This window comes from Clupea harengus, chromosome 1 (genome assembly GCF_900700415.2).
Source record: "Clupea harengus chromosome 1, Ch_v2.0.2, whole genome shotgun sequence".
Taxonomy (NCBI): domain Eukaryota; kingdom Metazoa; phylum Chordata; class Actinopteri; order Clupeiformes; family Clupeidae; genus Clupea; species Clupea harengus.
This window is the reverse complement of record NC_045152.1, coordinates 25,081,319-25,103,818: the sequence shown is the minus strand read 5'-3', so window position 1 is coordinate 25,103,818 and position 22,500 is coordinate 25,081,319. Positions and strand designations below refer to the sequence as shown.

The 22,500-nt window shown below is 45.8% G+C and overlaps 1 protein-coding gene across 2 annotated transcripts in view; it reads left to right on the top strand.

Annotated features, from left to right (window-relative positions):
- The window catches only part of aatka (apoptosis-associated tyrosine kinase a), a 43,742-nt gene that overhangs the window by 10,590 nt on the left and 10,652 nt on the right, over nucleotides 1-22,500 (top strand). Inside the window, exons 2-4 of one of the 2 annotated variants that reach the window (XM_031573130.2) lie at nucleotides 10,016-10,149; nucleotides 17,804-17,939; nucleotides 21,868-21,947. In XM_031573130.2, the coding sequence (XP_031428990.1) occupies nucleotides 10,016-10,149; nucleotides 17,804-17,939; nucleotides 21,868-21,947 (350 nt within the window). Of the gene's footprint in view, nucleotides 1-10,015; nucleotides 10,150-17,803; nucleotides 17,940-21,292; nucleotides 21,432-21,867; nucleotides 21,948-22,500 lie in introns of those variants that run through there. The other variant, XM_031573132.2, reaches the window with a different exon arrangement.

Below are 22,500 nucleotides of genomic sequence, written 5' to 3'. Positions count from 1 at the left end.
CACAGCCTCTCCTCTCTGGGCAGCCAGGTCTGTCTGTGCCGGCCGACTTCTACTGCCTGGTTGTGTTCACTCAGTCTGTATTTAGTTAAAGTTTTCCTCAGTCAGGTAGGTTGCCACGGTGTACTGTCTGTTTAGTGATACATATGTTTCTAATTTCTATCTATCTATCTATCTATCTATCTATCTATCTGTCTGTGTATCTATCTATCTATCTATCTGTCTATCTATCTATCTATCAATCTATCTGTCTATCTATCTAACTATCTATCTATCTATCAATCTATCTATCTATCTATCTATCTATCTATTTATCTATCTATCTATCTGTTTTGCATTTACTGTGTAGGGCTATTTATGTCTGTGCATACCTTTATTCCTTTGGATGGACCCATAGAATTCGAAGAAGATAGAATTAGAACACTTTCTCCTCTTTAAGTCTGTGGACAGCCCAAACGTGCCTGTGTTATTGCAGTGCAGGAGATGTGTGGGTGTGATCCATGCAGGCTTTCCCTCCTGCCTCCCCCTGCCTCTCAATGACTGTCACTGGCTGCTCTGCTCTGCTCTGCTCTGCTCCCTCTCCCCTCTATTACGTAAAGCACACACAAATCAGCTCATAAAGGTCGCAAGGCCCCCCCTTCAATCCTCACTCTCCACACTCCCGTGTCCAACTAGAATGAATCACTCCCAGCCCCCACCTGCTTCAAATTTAATTTCCAGGTGCCTTGTTGCCAGGGCAAGTTGACACAGAAGAACAAAAATCCTAATACCTAAATACCTATGCTGCACTTATGCTCTCTCATTCATCTGTCGGTCTGTCTGTCTATCTATCTATCTATCTATATATCTATCTGTCTATCTATCTATCTATTGTTCTGTCTGTCTATCTATCTATCTATCTATCTATCTGTCTATCTATCTATCTATCTATCTATCTATCTGTCTATCTATCTATCTATCTATCTATCTATCTATCTATCTGTCTATCTATCTATCTATCTATCTATCTATCTATCTATCTATCTATCTGTCTATCTATCTATCTATCTATCTATCTTTCTGTCTGTCTGTCTATCTTTATTCAGTTGTATTGTGTTGTGCTCTCTATTTATCCTGTTCTGTCCCTGGCTGTCAGGGCTCTCTGTAAGTCCTGTGTGTGTTTTACTTGGCTGGATGGGATGAGTGGTCATTAACTAGGTGCAGTGGACCGGTGTGTACAGTGCTCGTTGGCTGGATGGTGGAGCTGGATGCTGTTGGGTCCCTTGGCCTTTTCTCCCTCTCTCTCTCTCTCTCTCTCTCTCTCTCTCTCTCTCTCTCTCTCTCTATCTGTCTCTTGGACAGAGGGCTGCTCTGTGTCCCCAACCAGCCCGGGCAAGGAGAGGACAGCAACCTGTTGCGTAACCCGCGTGGTCCCTGCCATTTGAAGAATGTGCAGCAGCCTTAACTCTCTCACTTTTCCTTTTATGTGGGTGGGGGGGTCTCTCCTTCTTTTGTTCTCACTCCTTCTTTCCCTCTCTCTCTTCACTGTTGGCTGTGTGCCCATCCTGCAGCACTGTCAGCACCTGGTCTCTGCACTGAATGGAGGAGATTTGTGTGTGTGTGTGTGCATGTGCATGTATGCTCTTGTGAGCAAGAAGAGAGAAGAGAGAGAGAGGGAGAGGGAAGGAGGGAGGGAGGAAGAGAGAGAGGGAGAGGGAAGGAGGGAGAGAGAGAGAGAGAGAGAGAGAGAGAGAGGGAGACGGAAAGAGGAAAGATTTACGCAGGTATTTATGTGAGTGTGTTGGTGTGTCTACATGCACTGGTGAGAGAAAGTGCAGAGGAGATTTGTGTGTGTGTTTGTTCAGTGTTTCACAGCCCACGTTCCCGACAGGAAGTTTTATGGGCTTTAAATCAGATTCAATCTCAGCTTTCCCAAAATGTGACATCTGGCCCTGTATCCCTAGGCTGTGTGTGTGTGTGTGTGTGTGTGTGTGTGTGTGTGTGTGTGTGTGTGTGTGTGTGTGTGTGCGCGTGCGCGTGCGCGTGTGCGTGTGCGTGCGTGTGTGAATGTGTGGGTACAGATGTATTTGCATTTGTACTGTTAACCACACGCAAGCATTTTATGCAGATGTATAGTGTGGATGGACGTGTGCGTATCCATGTCCCTGTACACATGAGACAGTGTCTTCTCCTCTGAGACGCTCTTTGTGTGTCTTTACCATCTGTGAACAGTCCTGTAACAGCGTTTCTTTGTGCGCTGATTGCTCACTACGTGGGGAATGAATCAACTGTCAACTGTGTCCACATGTATGATGTCATGCTCATGAAGACATGTTGTGTGCGTGCTTGGGCCAGGGGTTCTTCTCCTAACAACGTTGCGTCTATGCTCAGAGACAGTGGACACCAGGTACCAGGCACAGCCTCGCAGAGAGCCATTAGGCAGTACTGACATGGTGAATGATTTTCGGTAAACTATTGCTTTTCTTTATGCACCAAAAAAGAGAGGGAACGAGACACTGGGAAAGAGGAGAGGAAAGGTAAGCGAGAAAGAGCAAAAGGGTGTGAGAGAGAAAGTGGGATGAAAAGGTGAAGAATCTATCCCATCACCTGCAGTCCTTCCTATGTAAACAACAACGTATAGCTGCAAAGCTGCAGAGCCTATGCTCCCTTTCTGCCTTTTTGACTTTGCTATGATGCACTGGTATGTTGCATATAGACACGGCTGAAATGTGAATGTGGAGAAGCTCTGTTCTAACGAGCCTCGTGTCCACTGCAATACATCACATCACAGTGAGCAGCACTGGCAGAATTCTTTCCCATCCAAGATGGCCGACAACCAAAGCTCTCTTTTTTATGTACCTTACTCCCCCCCACCTCTATATCCTATTTCTCAGCCCTTGTCCTCCTGCCCTCTCCTCCCCTTCCTCCTGATCCTGAAGTTAATTTGTGGAGATTGGTCGAAGGGGTCCAGGGTGTGGGCCTATGGTGTGCTTGGGGTAGCTGCGTCTATGAGTGTGCCTGGTATCAGTATTTTATTAAGTGTGCCGTGTTTGGACAGCTGTTTAATAAAGGGGGACGTGAGTTGGCTTAAGTGCTTTATTTTTATTCGGCCGCCCTGGCGGACTGTTAATGTGCGCTCCTCAAATATTTATGGTCACTGGTGAGGAGTCCTGAAGCAATAGTAATGAAAGTGTGTACGCTGCTCCCTCAGTAGGTAAGGGACACTCCAACACAACAGACACAAGCCTCTATGCTCCTTTTACAGTTTTTCTCCATTGCTTTGGCTCAATTCTTGAAACAGAAATGACATTCTCAAAGCTCTAAGTGCATTGGGCAAAATAGCCTATATGGTTCAGCACAACTACATAGATCACCTTCAAAAAGTCATATCTCACCCAAAACAGTTAATTCAAGCTTCAAAACCAAATACTTTTCTCATATAAATAGTCAGTGCCCCCAAAATGAAAATTTCCTTCTCAATTGCTGTGGCTCATCTCTCGAAAAAAAAAGGACATTCTCAAAGCTTTAAATACATTTGCCAAAATAACCTAGATGGTTTAGCAAAACACTATGGCACACCTGCAAAAGGTCATATCTCTCCCAAAACAGACAACTCATCAGTCAAAACGAATTCCTTTTCTCATACAAATAGTCAGTGCCCCCAAAATGAAAAGTCCCTTTGGCATTGTTTAAACACTGCAGGTCAAAACGTTTAGATGTTTTGTCAGTATGGCAGTGGACCATAGAAATATCCCTCATGTGCACATTTCAATCTTGGCTTAGTCCTTTGACACTGAATGGTTACTGTAGTAGATGTTTTTTTTTCCAGAATACTATGTGTATCAAACAGAAAAAAGATTATGTAATTCAAGAGGAGCCAACAAGGTTTCACATCACATACTGTATTGCACTCATACTGCCATGGAAATTGTTACAGTAATTGCCAAACAGAAACAAAAAATGTGTACAGCACAATATACTGTCAAACAATAAGCACATCAAAACTAAAATGATGTATAGCCTACACTACTGTAACAGCACATACAGTAGGAAAGCAAAGCAAAGCTGAAGTTTAGTTTTCGTCCTCACTCTCCTGCTCATCCTCGCGCTCATGTCTGTCTGGCCACAGATTTTCATCAACATCACATCTGATGTTCTCACTTGCTATGCAACGGGGGAAGAATCGGCGTGCATGCCACAACCATCCCTTACACTGATCTGCTGTGACATCGACGCAAGCAGCATCCATTGCCTGGAGAAGGGACCTCTGGTTTAGAGCCCGATGCTCATAGACCCTCCACCTCCATGCAAAAAAAAACTCCTCGATAGGATTGAGGAATGGGGAGTAAGGTGATAAGAGCACCATCAGCATCCTTGGATGGGCAGTGAACCACGCCCTGATGAGCGAGCCACGGTGGAAGCTAACATTGTCCCACACAATAACAAATGTAGGCAAGTGAGGCCCTACCAAACCCCCCTCATGTAGAGGGATAAGATCAGAGTGCAGGCGGTCCAAGAACACCAGGAGCTTCTGGGTGTTGTATGGGCCAAGACTGGGAATGTGGGTGACTACACCATTCTCTGAAATGGCAGTACACATGGTGATGTTGCCCCCGCGCTGGCCTGGGACATCCACCCTTGCTCCTCTTCCTCTTATTCTTCCTCCTCTTCCTTGAGCAGGCAGTTGCCCTTGGTTGTTTCCCTGGCCAGATGCTTCTATGTTCATAAATTGTACTGAACTTGGTCAAGCTCTAGATATTTGATGGAAGAATTTATACTCCTGGATAGGACCTGTCAGCTAACTAAACTTACTGTGTGATTGGTGATCGGATGTGTGAATCTCCCCCTTGATTAGTAAAGTTCTAGTTGCACCTGAAAATTAAGCCGATGATCCAAGAGATCCATATTACAGTATATACCATGATGTTTTTCATGGTATTATGTGCCTGAAGGATTTTGACAGTGGAGTGAACTATTGTGCAGGTGATGATGTACACAAGGAAATTATGCCAACATGTTTTGCAGAGAACAACGACTTGAGTGAGAAGCAACAGTCAGTTTAGACCAGCAAGATATATTCAATTGGTAATTGGGCTAACTGAAGGCAATTGAACCTAACCATTTGCAAAGATGTGCTAAATCATTTGAAATTTGTGCAAACTGTAGGCAATTGTACTTGTCATTTACAAGAATGTGCTAATACAATTGCAATTTGATTAAAGGAATGAGGAATTAAAATCTGTTGTGAACAAGTGCACAGTGGTTTGGAGGTTTGCACGTGTTGTTTTGAGAATGTCATTTCTGTTTCGTGAAATGAGCCAAAGCAATGGAGAAAAACTGTAAAGCAGCAATAAGGAGTTCTGTTCCAAAACTAGCACGCTAACTACCGAAAAGGCATGCAGAAACCTTGCAAATACCATCAACAGCCCAGTTGACACCGATAGAAGCTTGCCAACACACTAACTGGTGTATTTTGGCAGTATAGCTGGCAATGTCATGCTGTGAAAGCTTTTCTTCCATTTTTGCAGGGTATTCCAGCCCGGAACACAGAACTACATAGGGCATATCCTGCATGGCTAGTGGGAAAGACACAGGTGTTTATCTGTCCTTCACATGACCATATGCTATCACAATTAATTTGAGGATGGTACCAAAACTAGTTGCCTATAAAACCATACCTCAAAAAGTGTCAAATTGTTGCATAGTGTTACTTTAAGTAAAATACCACAAAGAATTGTTCTGACAGTTCATTATTTACTTGTGTGTAGTCATATTTATGTACAATCATTATAGGGAAACTGCACCGATTTTTCAGCCACATAGCATTTCACCTGACTGCATGTTGAGCGCATGGACTTAAAGTAGGCCCTTTTGGAGAGACATGAAATCTTCCCTTGAAAATGAGTGTGTGTGTGACAGAAATTAGTTTCGGTCCACAGCTTGGCCATAATACAGTAACGGTGGAGACCAAATCACATAGTAACATTCTCTTCTCTTTTTATCAGGCCTTTTGGGGCCAGGCTGTGGTACTAGTGCTGAATGTTGGAGAATTAGGGCTTGCAGGTCTCTCCAGACTGGCCAAATGAGCAGCTGTGGTCTGAAACAGATGCTAAAGGACAACACATCAACACAAACTGTTGGAATTTACATTGGGTTGGTTGGGCTACTTTACAGAGCCTATGTAAGATTATAGCATGTGCCCTGTTGTAAACGGTTCGCAGTGTTTCCCCTAGGTTTACAGCTTTGGGGGGGGGGGGGGGGGGGCTGCGGCACGGTGCGCGGCGCGGCGTGGCATGGCCACCGACACAAACGCTCAAAGGAATCATGGTGTTCATGTGTTTCTTTTAATGACAGCAGTCAATATAACAACTAAACATCGGAACATGTCTTTTTATGACAATTATCCACAAAGTGTGCAGCTTTTGTCGCTGCAGTGGTGTATCTTTCTGGGATTCTGGAAGAACATTTTTTGAGATATTTGTGGCCTAAAATTCCTGATTTCGCAGGAGCTTTTCCAAAAAGTTGCGATGAAAGTTTTTATTTTTAGGTTTTTGTTGCAATGAAATTGGCGAAACAAGTTAAAGTTGCGATAAAAAGTTGTGAATTGTCCTCTTTGTAATTATAATTGAGTTATTTGTTAGTTGTTATATTTGTATATAAAATAATTGATTAATAAACAAACATTAATTCATCAAGAACAAAACGATTGAGAAATGGTCCTCTTAATAACCTCACCAATATGCCAAACAAAAGATTACCAGGACTACAAAAATGTAGCAAAATAGGCTTTACTTATCCACAACGAAGTGCACATGTTGGCATTACCAAAGGACCAGTACGACTGAATAAAATGTTATGAATGTCTCAGCCTTCATATGACGGGAAAAAAAACACAGCCTGTGTCACTATGATCTGTCTCGTCATCTGACGTCCTGCCTGTGTTTCTGCCGTTCTCATTGCTTATCAATCTGTTTTGCTATCCTTGTTGTCGTCCAATTTCTATTTTCAACACTAGCTGCTACCTTGTCTTCAAACAGAAAGTAACGTTAAATCTCCATGGCAACAGCTCTTGAGGGTTTGGCAAATAATCGGATTTACTGCTTCCTTCATTATTCACAGCAAAATAAATAATTTTCGTTACATTTCATAGATTTATTACCATACTCTATGTAAAAAGGGCCACGCACAACTCGCGGAAAATGATAAAAAATGGAAGCCACATCTATTTCTGAATTTTCGGTGCGGACATTCTGTACGTACGTTCTGTTTCCACGTCTGTTGTAGCCATTCTCATTGGGCCTCATTGTCGACCCTACCTAGAAAAAGATCTCTGCCGGATTCATGAACGCCTGGTTATTCGTTTTTTTAAAGCTTAAAAGTGTCCGTAGCTGTGCACTGATTCTTAAGCCCAATTCTGTCCGCTGGTGGGAGCGTGCTCACTTGTGTGTGCGCGCACGTGTCTGTGTGTGTCTGTGCGTGTGTGTGTGTGTTTGTGCGCGCGTGTGTGTGTGTGTGTGTGTGTGTGTGTGTGTTTGTGCGCATCGCGGCGGAACTCTGCCATGCGCGATACAGAGAGCAGAGAATTGTAAACGCGCGACCATGTAGAGACAGAAATTACATGCCGTCGTGTAAATAAGATAAATAACATAAGGCTATTTATTTTGTTTAATAAAAGAACAAGCTATAGACCTGTTCTATAGGAAAGGTAACCTTAAATTACTTCCGTTGTGATCTGGCGCTTTATAGAAAATAAAATGTAACAAAATTAACTTGACCTTCCAGGGGGGGCGGGGGGTGCCGTTGGGGGGGGCGGGGCGCCCCCCTAATATAACGGTAGGGGAAACACTGGTTCGTATTCCATATGTGCTGTATATTTATGGTCTGAAATAGAGAGAGAATGAGGTGCATGGCACCATGGGATTAGCTGAGGGTTTTTAGAGATCATGGATCAGACAGGCAGCAGAGAAATCCCTTTATGCTCTCTGTGTGTGTGTGTGTGTGTGGGTGTGTGTGTGTGTGTGTGTGAAAGAGAGAGTGTGTGTGTGGTCACATGCACATCTGTGTGTGAGGGAGAATACATCTTGTGCATGCACTGTATGTCTGTTTGACGTGTATATTACTGAGGGTGTGTGTGTGTGTATGTGTGTATGTGTGCGCGTATGTTTGCGAGCTCATACTGTGAGTCATTCTGCTCTGATGCAGTGGGACCTGATCCCCCCCCCCCCCCCCCCCCCATCACACCCCCACCTCACCTCAGTGACAGTATTTCTCCTCCTGCCTCCTCTCTCCTCATCCCTCTATCCTCACCCCTCTCTTCTCTCTCTTCTGTCTTGATCCCTCTCTCTTCTCCCCTCTCTATTAATTCCTATAAGAGCTGCAGAGAAGTCACACACGTCAACCAGCCTGCTGTTGCCAGCTACCTAAATCATATTATCTTTGAGTTGGTACCCACATGTTTTCACTGCAGAGCGTGTGCGAGAGACAGAGAGAGAGAGAGAGAGAGAGAGAGAGCATGGGGTGAGTGACAGGTGTATAGAGGAAAAAAAGAGAGAGAGGTAAGCAAGAGAGAAGAGAGAGAGAGACAGAGAGATTGAGAGAGAGAGAGAGAGAGAGAGAGCGAGAGAGAGAGCAGATACAGTGGCAGCCCAGCTGTTAATGCATCAGCAGAAATCTGGCAACATGTTCTGAAGAGGAGGAGGCGGGGAGAGATTTACTGCAATAAAATACACAATCAGATATGATGGGTCAACCATGCAGGCTGTTGCCATGGAGATGCGTGAGCTGAAGGTCTCCGGTTTTGGTTCAACTCTCTGCAGATCAGTGACCTGCCATGCTGGAGTTTTCCTCTATCACACACAGCCAGTCATAGACACATAACCTCACAAATATACACATTTAAACATACATATATACATACATACAAATGTATGTAGATACACACGTATGTAGATAAATGCGTGCACACACACACACACACACACACACACAGCACAGCCTGCCAGGGGCTGTGTGGTTGTGCTTGGTGTGACTGTGCTATAAACAGAACTAAGCTGAGGTTCCAGCAGTCACTAGTAGCAATCCCCTGTGTTCTGTCATGTCTGGAACACTGTGTCCTCTCTCAAGTGTGTGCATTTGTACAGTTGCCCTTACCAAGTACTCTCTAAGCACAGTGAATTTAGTGTGTGTGTGTGTGTGTGTGTGTGTCAGTGATCTCATCTGTTGGTTGTATGTGTTTGTGGTATGTGTATGGGCTCAGTTATTTGTGTGTCTCAGTTTATGCATGAGTGTGTGTCTCTGTGTGTTTGTGTGTTTGTTTCTGTGTGTGCTTGTTCAGTGTTTCACAGCCCACGTTCCCGACGGGAAGTTAGCACAAAGAAAAATAGAGCCCCTGCTGTTTTGCGACTGTTCTTAATAAGTTGTCACAATAGGGACCCAGTGTGGGAGACTTGCTCAAATGACTTGCAGGATTCTTACCTTCAGTGATGGTGGATATTAAGTGCAACTGTCAGATTACCACCTCTAAGAACAAACTGTGTCAAATAAAATCAAGCATTCAAATCATTAAACCATTTATAATGGTGTAAAGTGCATTTATAGTGGATAAGTATTGTAGTTATCCGACCCATAAGTACATAAAAGCCTGACAGAAAACCTGTATGATCCATTTTCATAGCTAAATAGGTAATCTTTTGGTGGTGTTCGTTTACATAGACGCATATCAGTCTACATGAGTGACGTCTCATACCCTACCTTTGAGTGGAGTATGAACAGCCACTTCATTTGGTGGAAAGAAAGTAACCATGCCGACAGGAAAGGCAGAAAGACAGGAAACAAGGGAAAAGAAAAGCCGATTTAAATTTCCACTATGGCCCATTTCCATCATGTTGTTTGGTTGGCGGCAAAGAGATCCTCCTCAAACGCTACGCAGAGGCAGCCGTCATGGTGACAGCCTTGTCGTGGTGACAGCCTTGTCGTGGTGACAGCCTTGTCATGGTGACAGCCTTGTCGTGGTGACAGCCGTGTTGTTTGTCTTCCGTAGGTGGCGCCCCCCTGAGTGAGCTTTCATGGCCATCCTCTCTGGCCGTGGTGGCCGTCTCCTTCTCCGGCCTCTTCACCTTCGTCTTCCTCATGCTGGCCTGCCTGTGCTGCAAGAAGGGAGACATCAACTTCAAGGTGAGGCCCTTTCCCTTCGCACCCCAGATCACTCCAGAACAGATCCATCCACACACAGCCAGCACTGGGGCAGTTACATCTGATCCATCCACACACAGCCAGCACTGGGGCAGTTACGTCTGATCCATCCACACACAGCCAGCACTGGGGCAGTTACATCTGATCCATCCACACACAGCCAGCACTGGGGCAGTTACATCTGATCCATCCACACACAGTCAGCACTGGGGCAGTTACATCTGATCCATCCACACACAGTCAGCACTGGGGCAGTTACATCTGATCCATCCACACACATATCTAGAGCAGCCCAGTTTACTATGCTGGATTGTGAGTTGTTAGTTTGTTTCTGTTAGTGTGTACTGCTGAACTCCCATACAAAAGAGAGTTTGGATGAGGTCAAAGGTTAACTATTGCGCATAATCTATATTAGAGAAACATATTCAATAATCGCCTGAATGACTTTATGAAATACAAGAGAATCCCCCTCCTGAACTTTTTTTCTCTCAATTTTGAGGGATAAACACAGCAGCCTCATGTGTTCCATTCAGTTCCATTTCATAGACAACGGCTCCAGTCTCCAGTCTCCAGTAGTGCTGTCATCATTGAAAGCTGTGGGTTTTCTGTGGCTGTCAAGTCTTCTGCCAGTGAAGTCTTGAACAGAGGAAAACCCAAACTTGACTTGTCATTTTTACAGACAAAACACAGAGATGCAGTAGTGAGAGTATTGTGTTCCCCACAGATCTTATAGTTTTGATCATTCTAGAATATATCTAACAATGTTCTGGTTGAGATACAATGCCAAATTGTACAATGCCAATTAGGTGTAGGGGTTACTTTGTCCCTTCCATAAGGTATCACAGACATCCTATGTTTGAGTGCTTAGTCCCTAAAGTTTGGTTGATTGGGAATTGAGTGAGACTTTTCTTCTGACTTTCATGTTACCCAGGCACTGTTCATAACCTGCGTGATATGTATGCTGAAAGTTCTTGTTCCCATAAATGTTCAAAACCCTAGCATCTAAGTGAATGTTCAGTAGCCTAGCATCGAAGTGAATGTTCAGAGCCCTAGCATCTAAGTGAATGTTCAGTAGCCTAGCATCGAAGTGAATGTTCAGAGCCCTAGCATCTAAGTGAATGTTCAGTAGCCTAGCATCGAAGTGAATGTTCAGTAGCTTAGCATCTAAGTTCAGGTTCAGTAGCCTAGCATCGAAGTGAATGTTTAGTAGCCTAGCATCGAAGTAAATGTAACAGAAAAAGAACTGCCTCGCCTCATTGCCTTGCCAACTTTTCCCCTAATCTAATGAAGGGCTTTATTCAATCAAACACTGGGTGAACCGCTGCCACACTCCCCGTCCACCAGAACACAGAGCTGTGCCAAGACAGAGTTTACTTACTCATCTCAAAGGAGCCTTGCATGATCATCAAATCTTCAAATTTTCAAATACTCAGCATTCTGGGAGGTTTCTTGCTTCCCATGTACAGCGTAGTATGGCTGTTCAAGGAACAGGGGGAGGTTGTGAGAATGTCAGGAAATCCAGCAGCATCAGCATAGCACTGAAATGGAATGTGATAAATTCCTGTGTAATCTGTGTCAGGACCGTGTTCTGTGAGACAACATGTTCTCTAACACTACGGCACTAACATGCTTCTGGGTCATTCTATGGTATTTCAACCAAATTGGGAAGATCTTTCCATCACACCATGATCATTTTTTGTCTTGACAAATAAACTCTGAGATATCCCAAAATTTTAGCTCCCAACTCCCCAAACCTTTCTGTTCAGAATTGATTTTGTACTCGCTGATTCAGAATTTCAGAGTTTTATGCCGGATGGAATGGCTGACTAGACATACAGATAAATGGTTACAAAATGTGATTAAAAACATATTTAGAGGTATAAAAAATCCAAAAAAGTGTACAGACCTGATTTTTCACAGTTCTGCACACATGTATAGACATAGCATCTGGAACGATTCAAGCATGAATGTGGGTACAGTTTCAAATCTAAATAAAATACATTTTATGAGCTGCGGATTTATTGTTACTTTTGAATTAATTTGTTCATCATTAGTTTAACCCTCCTACTATCATAGAAAATATTCAGAATTCATTATGTAATGGATCAAACTAAATACATCCATTATGCTATAAGTGAAATAATCACATCCATTATGTTATTGGTCAAATTGAGCCGCACTCTGTAAATCTGTCCAGAACTTGTTAGTATCATAAAATGCAACATCTGGATTTTTTAAACCTCTAAATATGATTCTGACAAATTGTATAACTATGTTGGGGCCTCTATATATATCCATCCAGCATAAAACAAATGACAGCATGCCACATTTCAGACCTCTGGTCATATTTGTGGCCAAGGTACTAAGCTCCGAAGATGTCCACGGCCGGAAAAAATACTTATTTTAGAGGCAGTTTTCATGAGTATTAAATACATTCTAAACAGAAATATTTGAGAGTAGGAAGCTAACATTTTGGGACATGTCATCTCAGAGTGTGTTTTTCAAGACCAAAGATGATCTGATGTCAGATCTGCCAGTTCTGATCTGGCCCATAGTTCACATGACATGGAATGACCCTGAGTTTACATGCCTGATGTCATTGTCAAGTGAAAATGTTAAGTATGAAAGGGGAAGAATTCACGTACGCACACACACAAAAACAAACAAACAAACACACACACACACAAACACATGCACACACATGCACACACACAAAAACAAACAAACACACACACACACGCACAAAAACAAACCAACAAACAAACAAACACACACACACACACACACACACCCGTACGGAGGCCTCTGTGTGGTAGATGAGGAGTAGCAGACTGGTTGTCGTGTTTGTGGGGATTTAGTTGTGGCTGCATGCGGCAGCAGCTTGCAGTAATCATACCGCGGAGCGGGACATAATGGCTGCCGGAGCCAGAGCTGCTGATAGCTGTGCTGCGTCACCCTCCGTGGGGAACTGAGGTGAGGGTTAGAGCGTCAGGAAGCCAGTTGTTAAGTTGTTGTTTTGTTATTGTGTGTGGGTGTGTATGATGCTCTTCATGAGTACTGTGTGTGTGTGTGAGAGAGAGAGGTAGAGAGGGAGGGAGAGAGAGAAAGAGAGAGAGGGGGAGAGAGAGAGAGAAAGACAGAGAATGAATATGTGTGTGAGAGAGAGAGTGAGAGAGGGAGGGAGAGAGAGGGCGAGAGGGAGACAGAGAGGGAGACAGAGAGTGAATATGTGTGTGTGTGAGAGAGAGGGAGAGTGAATATGTGGGTGAGAGAGAATGTGAGTGTGTGTGTGTGTGTGTGTGTGTGTGTGTGTGAGAAAGAAGGCTGACTGGCCTTGACAACAGGAGGTGCCTGGTACACGCAGCCTGAGCTGAGCCACAGTGCACACACACACACACACACACACACACACACACACACACACACACACACACACACACACACACACACACAGGCTGGCTCCTCACCCCATAACTCTTGACAACAAACACTCAATTAATTCTGAGAGAGAGATATGCTATCAGGAGGCAGCTCTGGCCTGTCCCTGCTTCTGCTTCTCTGCCTCAGCTCTGTCATTCCACACAGGCAGCCCTAAAGCTCTGCTCCTGTCAGCAGAGTAGAAGAGGAAACCTCTTCTGAGATAGAGGGAAGAGGGAGGGTGTGTGTGTGTGTGTGTGTGTGTGTGTGTGTGAGAGAGAGAGATAGAGAAAGAGAGAGTGTATGTAAGAGAGAGAGAGAGGGTATGTATGAAAGAAAAATGAAGAGATAAAAAGAGGAAATGAGTTAAGAAATGAGAGAAAAGAATGGATGGGGAATGGTAGACACACTGTGCTGAGGTTACTCTGTTAATTAGCTTTGTTTATTTATTGAGAGCATTGTCATCCTTAGAGAGTTCTGTCTCGCTCTCTCTCTATGTGTGTGTGTGTGTGTGTGTGTGTGTGTGTGTGTGTGTGTGTGTGTGTGTGTGTGTGTGTGTGTGTGTGTGTGTGTGTGTGTGTGTGTGTGTGTGTGTGTGTGTGTGTGTGTGTGTGTGTGTATGGGAAAAACACAAGTTCATTAAAGAGGATTAGGATGTTTTGGTACATGCTCGTAGAGATGCCTGTATCAAATAACATAAGGACCCAGAGGATGAGATGAAAGCCAGTGATGTCATTAGAACAAAATGTCTGCTTCCTCAGTGGAGCGCTACTGCCAGGGGTCGGGACATGCTCTCTACCTCTCCTTCTTTTTCTGCTCTCCTTATTCCACAAGAGGTTCTAGAAGAAGGCCAAACAGCTGCCTAAGATACAGAGAGAGGGGCAATCAAAATGAGCCAGAGATATTTTACCAGAATGAAATAAAATGTGCTACAAATGACAAAAAAAAAAAATATCTCATCATCTGGTATATCATTATGTAGCACATCATAGAATAGAATTAGAAAGAATAATTACAACAAAATATATAGACCATAACACCCGGTTCACAGCAAACTGCTAGCTACAGGCTAAATACTATCCACAATTTAATATCAACTGAGGTATAGCAAGTGAAGGCTTATGATTCACCCTGTACAGATCTGTGACTGCCTGCCTTCTCAAGGCAACTTCAAAGGGACTGGAGGTCTGAACCTGAACATAAATGCTGGAACACATGACTCTCTAGTAGTGGGATACCAAATGTGTTTGGATTCAAAGTCTATCTTACTCTTTCACTCCAAATAAGGGATGGAATGCTTCAAATATGAATTAATTGTATAAATGAAATATAAATTACAATACAGTGTAATGAAAATGCATGCTCCTGTGAAGAAAGGGGCTTGTACTGGGTCTCTGTTCTAGATAGTCTGTGGTCTTCTCACATCTGACACCTCTGACATATAGGCCAGCATTGGAGAATGTAGCTTATGTAGCATATGTAGTACATGTATCAGGTCAGGCTGTGTGTTTGAACTGAAAATTGAGTGTGATGGACTACATGTCCCATTATGGACTACATGTCCCATTGTTCCTGCTCAGCTTTGGCCGCTGGGACTCCACTGGTTGAGTGAGCTGCTAACACCAAGCTGGTGGGTTTGATACCCAGGGAGCTCACGTACTGATGAAATGTACGTCCTCTGTATAAACACTTTTGCTAAAGGAACAAATGAAATGAAATCCCACCACAGAATTTCAGGTTGTGATAAATGATCCGAGTGCTTATTTAAGGATGTTTCTCAAAGTGCTCCCCATCAAAGGACTTCTCAGAGACGCCCCACTTCTCCCACAGCGGAGGTGATTTGTGAAATGAATGTGAGTGCAGCGAGAACTCAAAGCTCAAAGCCTGAGGAGTTCTTGCTGCTGAGAGCTCAGAGTGTGTGAGAGGGTGCCTGAGGAAGGGGTGTTTAAAGTGTGGTCTCGCCGGGAGCCTGAGGAAGGGTTGACTCGTGGCCAGGGCCCCTCATTCACGCTGTTCCCAGGGAGAGGCAGGTGGCTCGGCTGAATGGGAAACAAATGGGCTCCGCTGCCTGAAACTAGCCCTTTTGAGCATCAGAGCTGCACACATGAATGGATATGGACACACACACACACACACACACACACACACACACACACACACACACACCCCATATTCTGCAGCACACTGACTTTTAATTAATTATTAACTATTAATAACGCACTCATGCACACACACTCACCCCACATCACCACTCATACACACGCAAGCGCAAACACGTGCACACACACAGACACACTAAAACACATACATACTAAAACACAAACACACACACACACACACACACACACACACAGACGTTCTGAGTCCAGCTTCCTGTGAAGATATGCTTGTTGTGGAAGTCACACCTCGTTATGAAGTCTGGCGCTCTCTCCCGGGCCACCGTGCTAATAAAAACAAGTGAGTGTGGTTAATAGATCTGTAGAGCGTTCAGCCACGGCACACTGTGAATGTGTGTTTTCCTACAGGCTGTACTGATGAATAAGGAACAGACTCAGAGACCAGGCCAGTGAGTTACTGTACAGGCTGCTTATCATCTGGGTGAAATGATGGCCTGTATTGATCAGAGCTGTCGAGACACACATGTTTTGATTGCGTGTGTAGGAGTGGGGGATAGTGTGTGGGGGGGGGGGGGGGGGTGTTGTCCAGAGAACCACAGGGTGGAAATGTGTGCAGAGAGCAAACTAGAGAGCATGAAGAGCCTCCCAGAAGAAAACCACCTCCTAAACCCCAGACCACTGGCTGTGAGATCTGGTACTGACCAGTTTTTCTACTGCAGTTTTATAGCGGGTAAAACACATCCTATCGGAGACAAAGGACAAAAAGACAAAAAGCATAAAAAATTCAGTAGCGCCTAAATAGTAGCATTTTTTTTTTGTTGCTGTAACGAGATATATTGTTACACCACATAACTGAGTTCATTTCATAGAACAGAATTCTTGTCCTGCAATTTTTAACATAAATCTGTTATTCACATCATAACACATCATGTTCAGCTGGAACCCCCCATACAGCCAAAGATCCTCCACATGTGTTTCTTAGATATGCAGTTCACTCAGGAGCTAGCAGTCTCTCATGCTGTCACTCACTGTAGTCATGGCATTGGTACAGGAGGTAAAGAAGTCGTTTAGTAATCAGAAGGTTGCTAGCTCGATTCCCTGTCGAAGTGTCCTTGAGCAAGGCACTGAACCCCCAATTGCTCCCGATGTGCAGTGTGCCATCAGTGTAAATGTAAAATGTGTATACATTGTAAGTCGCACATATGTAAGTCGCTTTGGATAAAAGCGTCTGCTAAATGACTAAATGTAAATGTAATTAGGGAATGCTGTTCTGCCTGGACTCTCTGTAGTAAACACACGTAGTAAACATCTTCTGTGGATAGACAAACACTTCCCTCCCACGGTTATGAATGGCTTTAGTACTGCGTAGAGGAAGTGTTGATATGGATATGGCAGGAAATGGCCATTGTTGAAAAATGCTCCTATGAGAACAGCCCCGGAAAGGTGATCCCACAAGGGATGTCACAGCACATAAACATCCAATCAAATCAGTCGGATTTATGCCAGCGCACAGCTGATGTTAGTGTGCCCCTACAGGTGGCAGCCACTGAGTGTGCAACAGTTTGCACAGTGCGGTAAGGACACATCAGCAGTCTTTTGGTAACTGTCTACTGTTTATTTAGTTCATTTAGCTGACTAGTGTTAGTTGATTAAATATCTCTTCAAACTAGTAGGGTTTTTTTTTCAGATAAAAGGAGACAATACTTAAAATCATGGTCAGATTGGTTTAAGCTTTGCACAGCATTTTCTGTTAACTTAATTACCTTTATCCAGTTCATGCAGAGTGTAATGATAGCAAACTGCAGCACTCTAACTTAAGTAAATGTACAAATTGTTTGTTGAATCTGTTCTGTTTGTGCGTTGAATTCTTTCCTGTGAGCTGACTGAAGTTGGCCATCCTTACTATCCCAACCCCGGGATTCAGTCACGTGTAATAGTGGAAGTCAGCAAGTAAACATGGACATCAGCATTTCTGTACAATCCAACAGTTTCCATATTCATTGTCTGAAGCCAATTGCATGCAGTTGTGGCAGGTGATAGGCTGTGAGGGCTGTCAATCTCATGTCCCCCCCCCCCCCCCTCTTCCTGTCTGGGTCCCACAGGAGCTTGAGAACACTGAGGGGGAGGAGTCCCGGGCCGACGCACTGGCCTCCCCCGGCTCCCAGAACGGAACCGAGGTCTACATCCTGCCGCTCACCGAGGTCTCGCTCCCTGTGTCCAAGCAGCCAGGACGATCAAGTAAGAAGCCATCTTACATTCCACTCGCCATCTCTCTGTGTGTTGTTTTCCTCTCTCAGCCATCTTCCCTCATCTCAGGCAAATCTAGGCCAAATATGTATTTTGGGAAAAGGCTCTAACTCGTCCCAACATGGCTAAACACCAGTGAAATGATGTTGAGTGGGTGACAACTAATGGTTGGTCAAAGACCAGACAGAAGAAGCCCCTGAAGTGTTCAAGGGTTTACAGGATGGGGTTTGTGTGTGTGGACTTTGTTCCCCCAGACCACCATCTCGCCGAATGAACCCCTTCATTTCCTTTGGAGTCACTGTGTTAGATCCGCCATTTTATGAACCTTGAACCCACCAGCGTTTTTGAACACAACCATGCATCTGGCCACCCAGAATGACCTGGACATGATTTGAAAACATTTCAGTGCATCTGCAAGGCAACAGCGTTCCTCCATTGGAGTGAATAGAATGGAACTAGGACTCAGCTCCGTCCCTATGCGGAGAACCCCTTGGGCCCATCTGGAGTAACTTGAGACAGCGTGGAAAAACAGTGCCCCCCCCCCCTCTAATCGCTCTTGAGCTGCAGCACATTGGAAGAGAGAAAAAAAGAGCAGTGGTTGTGTTTGTCCTGATGAGCATTCTTGCCATGGAGCGCGACGGGCTAGGGGAACAAGCTCCCTCTCTGAGGGGGACAAACAGCTGTCTGTTACATAACGTGCAAGCAGCCCAGGGACTGAAGAAGAGAGAGAGAGACAAACAGAGAGAAAGAGACAGAGAGAGAGAGAGAGAGAGTGAGAGGGGTGGGGGGGGCATGTGAAACCTTTTGCAGTAACTGGAGAGAGAGAGAGAGGTCTTCCTTTTGTCCTCTGTATAAGTGTGTGTGTGTGTGTGTGTGTGTGTGTGTGTGCGCTTGTGCAGGTAGCATCTGTCAGTTTCAGCATGTGCACCTATCAGTGGATGAGGGGTTGAGTGCGGTTGGTTTCACACACGATGATCACTCATATCATTGCGCGGTGAGGCCAAATTAAATGGTTCCCCCCACACAGAGTCCCCAACTCCCAGCGCTGCATTTGGCACGCTTGTGTTGACTTCATGGGTAGAATTAGCATTAGCCCCCAAGGTGTCAAGGTGTGCAATCAGCAGTACATGTGCTGCACCTCTCTCTCTATGTCTCTCTCTCTCTCTCTCTTTCACACACGCACACACACACACACACACACACATATATGCGTGTAGTGGTGGCGGGGGGGTGGGGGCGCCAACCGTCTGTTGAGCAGAATGAGTAAGATCCGGTGTGCTCATCGTGACTCTGAGCATGACTCACACACTGTCTGTGCCCGCGCCTTAGGCAGAGGAGGGGGAGAGGGAGGGGGAGGGGGGTGTGTGGGGGTGGGAGGCGGAGGCTGGAGGAGAGCTGAGCCACCCATTGGAGGAAAGAGCATCACGCTGCCACCAACCACCACGCTCCATCCGACCCTCCATAGTGACGGCGGTGTGATTGGTCCAGGTGTTGCGGGGGTTGGTGGTGGGGGGGAGCGAATGAGAAGAGGTGGATGACTGTTTCATAATTGTTTTCTCCCTCCTCCTCCTCCTTCCTCTTCCTCCCCCTCACTCATAGCCTGTTTGCTGGTGGAATATCATTCTAGTCAAGCGGTGACAGACACTAGAGAACAACCACACACACACACACCAGTGTTTTAGAAACATGTCCAACCCGACCCCAATTTTCTACATTCTAATTATGGTCTCCTCTCTGTATTATCACCTTACTCTAATACAACCAGTAGAACTAGTATATATTCAAGCCCATTAAAGAGGAATTTGCTTTCTTGTGCCACAAATAAGCTCAGTGACATGTAGCGTATAGCCCACAGTTCATTCATTAGAAGTCATTGTCTCCTTTGAAGTATTAGTATATTGAAGTATATTGAAGTATTAGTCTCCTTTCCTTCATTGGATAAATGTTAACTTGAATAAGTCTACAGGACTGCAGTATGCTGAAGTATCCAGCATATAGCCTTGCCCTTCACTGCCTATGAACCCCAAACTACCTTATTGCATGAGAACGTGTCTTCCACACGTAGCTGAGTGGGCTTGGACAGCAGTGAATGTCCCTCAGTGTCTCTCTCTCTAACATGAATCTCCTGATTTTTCACTCCGGCTGTCTCGGGAATGCCGGTGGGATGGGAATGCTGCAGTGCAGATTCCATGGCGTGGAACGGGCTCACAAAAGCAAAGTTCAAGCTCCTCCAACAAACCGCTGTGGAGAGAGAGAGAGAGAGAGAGAAAGAGAGAGAGTGAGAGAGTGAGGATGGGTGGTGGTATAGAGACAGTGTTATAAGGGGGAAGGGGACAGGATGGAGGGGGGAGGAGGGAGGGGGGTGACAGTCCCTCCCTCAGTCAAAGGGCCAGAGAATGGGCCTTGTGTCTGTGCTGGTACCCTGGTACCAGGCGCTGCCGGCCTGGGGGGACAAAGGCAGTGATTTAGCCCCTGCTTCAGGAGAGCGTGAGCGGGCGGAGGGCTGGAATGAGCGGCCTCTGGAACACTGCAGAGGAGGAGGACTTTTTTATTAAGGGGAAGGACACAGGGAGGATGTCTGTGAGAAGGGGACTGGCCGGCGGTGCGCACCGAGACCTGCGTCCAGGGGAGGAGCACTGTGGGAGTGAGCAGAGAGAGAAGGGAGGGGTTGAGGAGAGGTGGGGTTGGGGGGGGCACTGTGTGTATGACAGAGGCCTTTCTGCTTCTCACAGTGCCCTGTTTGTTTACCCCTGGGGACCCAGGAACGCTGGCATGCTGGTGACAGGGACAGGAGCAGGGGGGGGGGGGAGAAAAGAAGGGGGCATTATGCTGAAGTTATGTCAGTGTCCGCACGCGCGCCCAGGCAGCGCAGAAGCCTCTGGCCGTGCAGTGGGCTTGCAGCAGCTACAGCGGACATGCCCTCCACGCAGGGCACAGGCGCCCAAACCACCGCAGACCAGCGCCAGCTGGGAGGCTCCTCTCAGACCGGGACTTCGACCCAGCGCACACACACCGTCTCGGCCCGGGATCAAACCCCGATCCCGACCCCGGTCCTGGCCTCAGGCAGTGCGGAGTCGGTGCGGTGCCTGCGGGTGCTGGGGCTGTGCGTGTCGCACAGCGTGAGGATGTGCCGCCTCAGGAGCGAGCAGAGGAGCGGCGGCGGCGGGAGCTGCTTTCTCAGCTGTGTGAGGGCCCCCGGGGCCAGCGACCCCCCAGCAGGAGGTGGAGGAAGAGGACGTGCAGGAGGTGCAGGAGGCACAGAGACTCACACCTCCGTCTCTTTCCGAGCCCGGTCCTGGGAACTGCGGCTGGGGGAGCGCGGCCGGCTCCGGGCGTCCTCGTGGAGCACAGCCACCCGCACGCAGCTCCGAGTAGACGTCCGCCCGCTGTCTCTCACTCTGCCGCTACCTTCATCATCCTCATCATCTTCGTCGTCATCCTCGTCATCCTCGTCCCCCTGTTGAGTCATTAGAATGCATAAAGGTATTCCTACTCCTCCGTTGTGTCGTACGTCTCTGTGCCACAGTAAGATAGGTGGTTGCATCTTAAAGCCCGTGCTGAGAAAGTGGCCATAACTCTTCATTGTGTCTCTCCTCAACAAGTGTTCATCCCCTCGTCATCACTGAAGCCTGTGAAGCTCTGGGCAGTCCTGCTCTTGTCCTCTTTGAATGATCACAATCTCATATATTGAGATTTAAACCCACAGTCTGTCTGTCTGAGGATGTTTGACCGACGTCCAGCAGAAGTTTTGCTTAACTCTTGGAGTCTCTGCTGTTGTGTTGGTGCGCTGAGGCTAGACTTTGGTGATTTGGGTGTTTGGGTGTTGTCTTATGTAAACCTTTTTAAAAACACATTTCTCTTGTTCTCATTTTCTCCCTCCCTCTCTTTCTCTGTCTCCATGTTCCTTTTTCTTTTCTAGTTCAATTTCTGAAATCGTCGGACCTTGGACGTCACAGCCTCCTGTATCTGAAGGAGATTGGTCATGGCTGGTTTGGCAAGGTGAGTTCTTTAAAGTCACAGTCCAGAGAGTCTGGATTGTACAGAGACACTGGGGCATAATGAGGAGCGAGCTACCGGAACATTCTCTCAGACCCTGTGTGTTTAAAATCGCCTGTGTGGTATGTGTTTGTGTGGGAGTTTGTATATCTCTAACACAGAGTCCTGATCTCAGTTTACCACACTGAAACATGCATCTGGGAGGTGCCTGTCTAATGCGTTATCAGCTGAAATTAATTAAACCTGCCATAGCACCCAATTTGAGTCTCTTGTATAGCTGAGCACAATGTCCGGTTCATGAAGTCGCTGTTGTCCTTTGTATGTTGGGTCAGCCATGAATCTGCCATTCAGCACAACTCCTCAAGCAGAAGATAGAGCCATTGAGTGCTGTAGGCTGTAGGCAGTTGGGTGGGGTAAAAAGTTGGTTGTAGCCTTGTTTTAAGTTCTGGCCATTGCCTGTGTGTGTGTATATATATGTGTGTGTGTGTGTGTGTGTGTGTGTGTTGTGGAATTGTTTGGTTTGATGACGTGTGTTTGTGTGATGGGTATGTCTTTG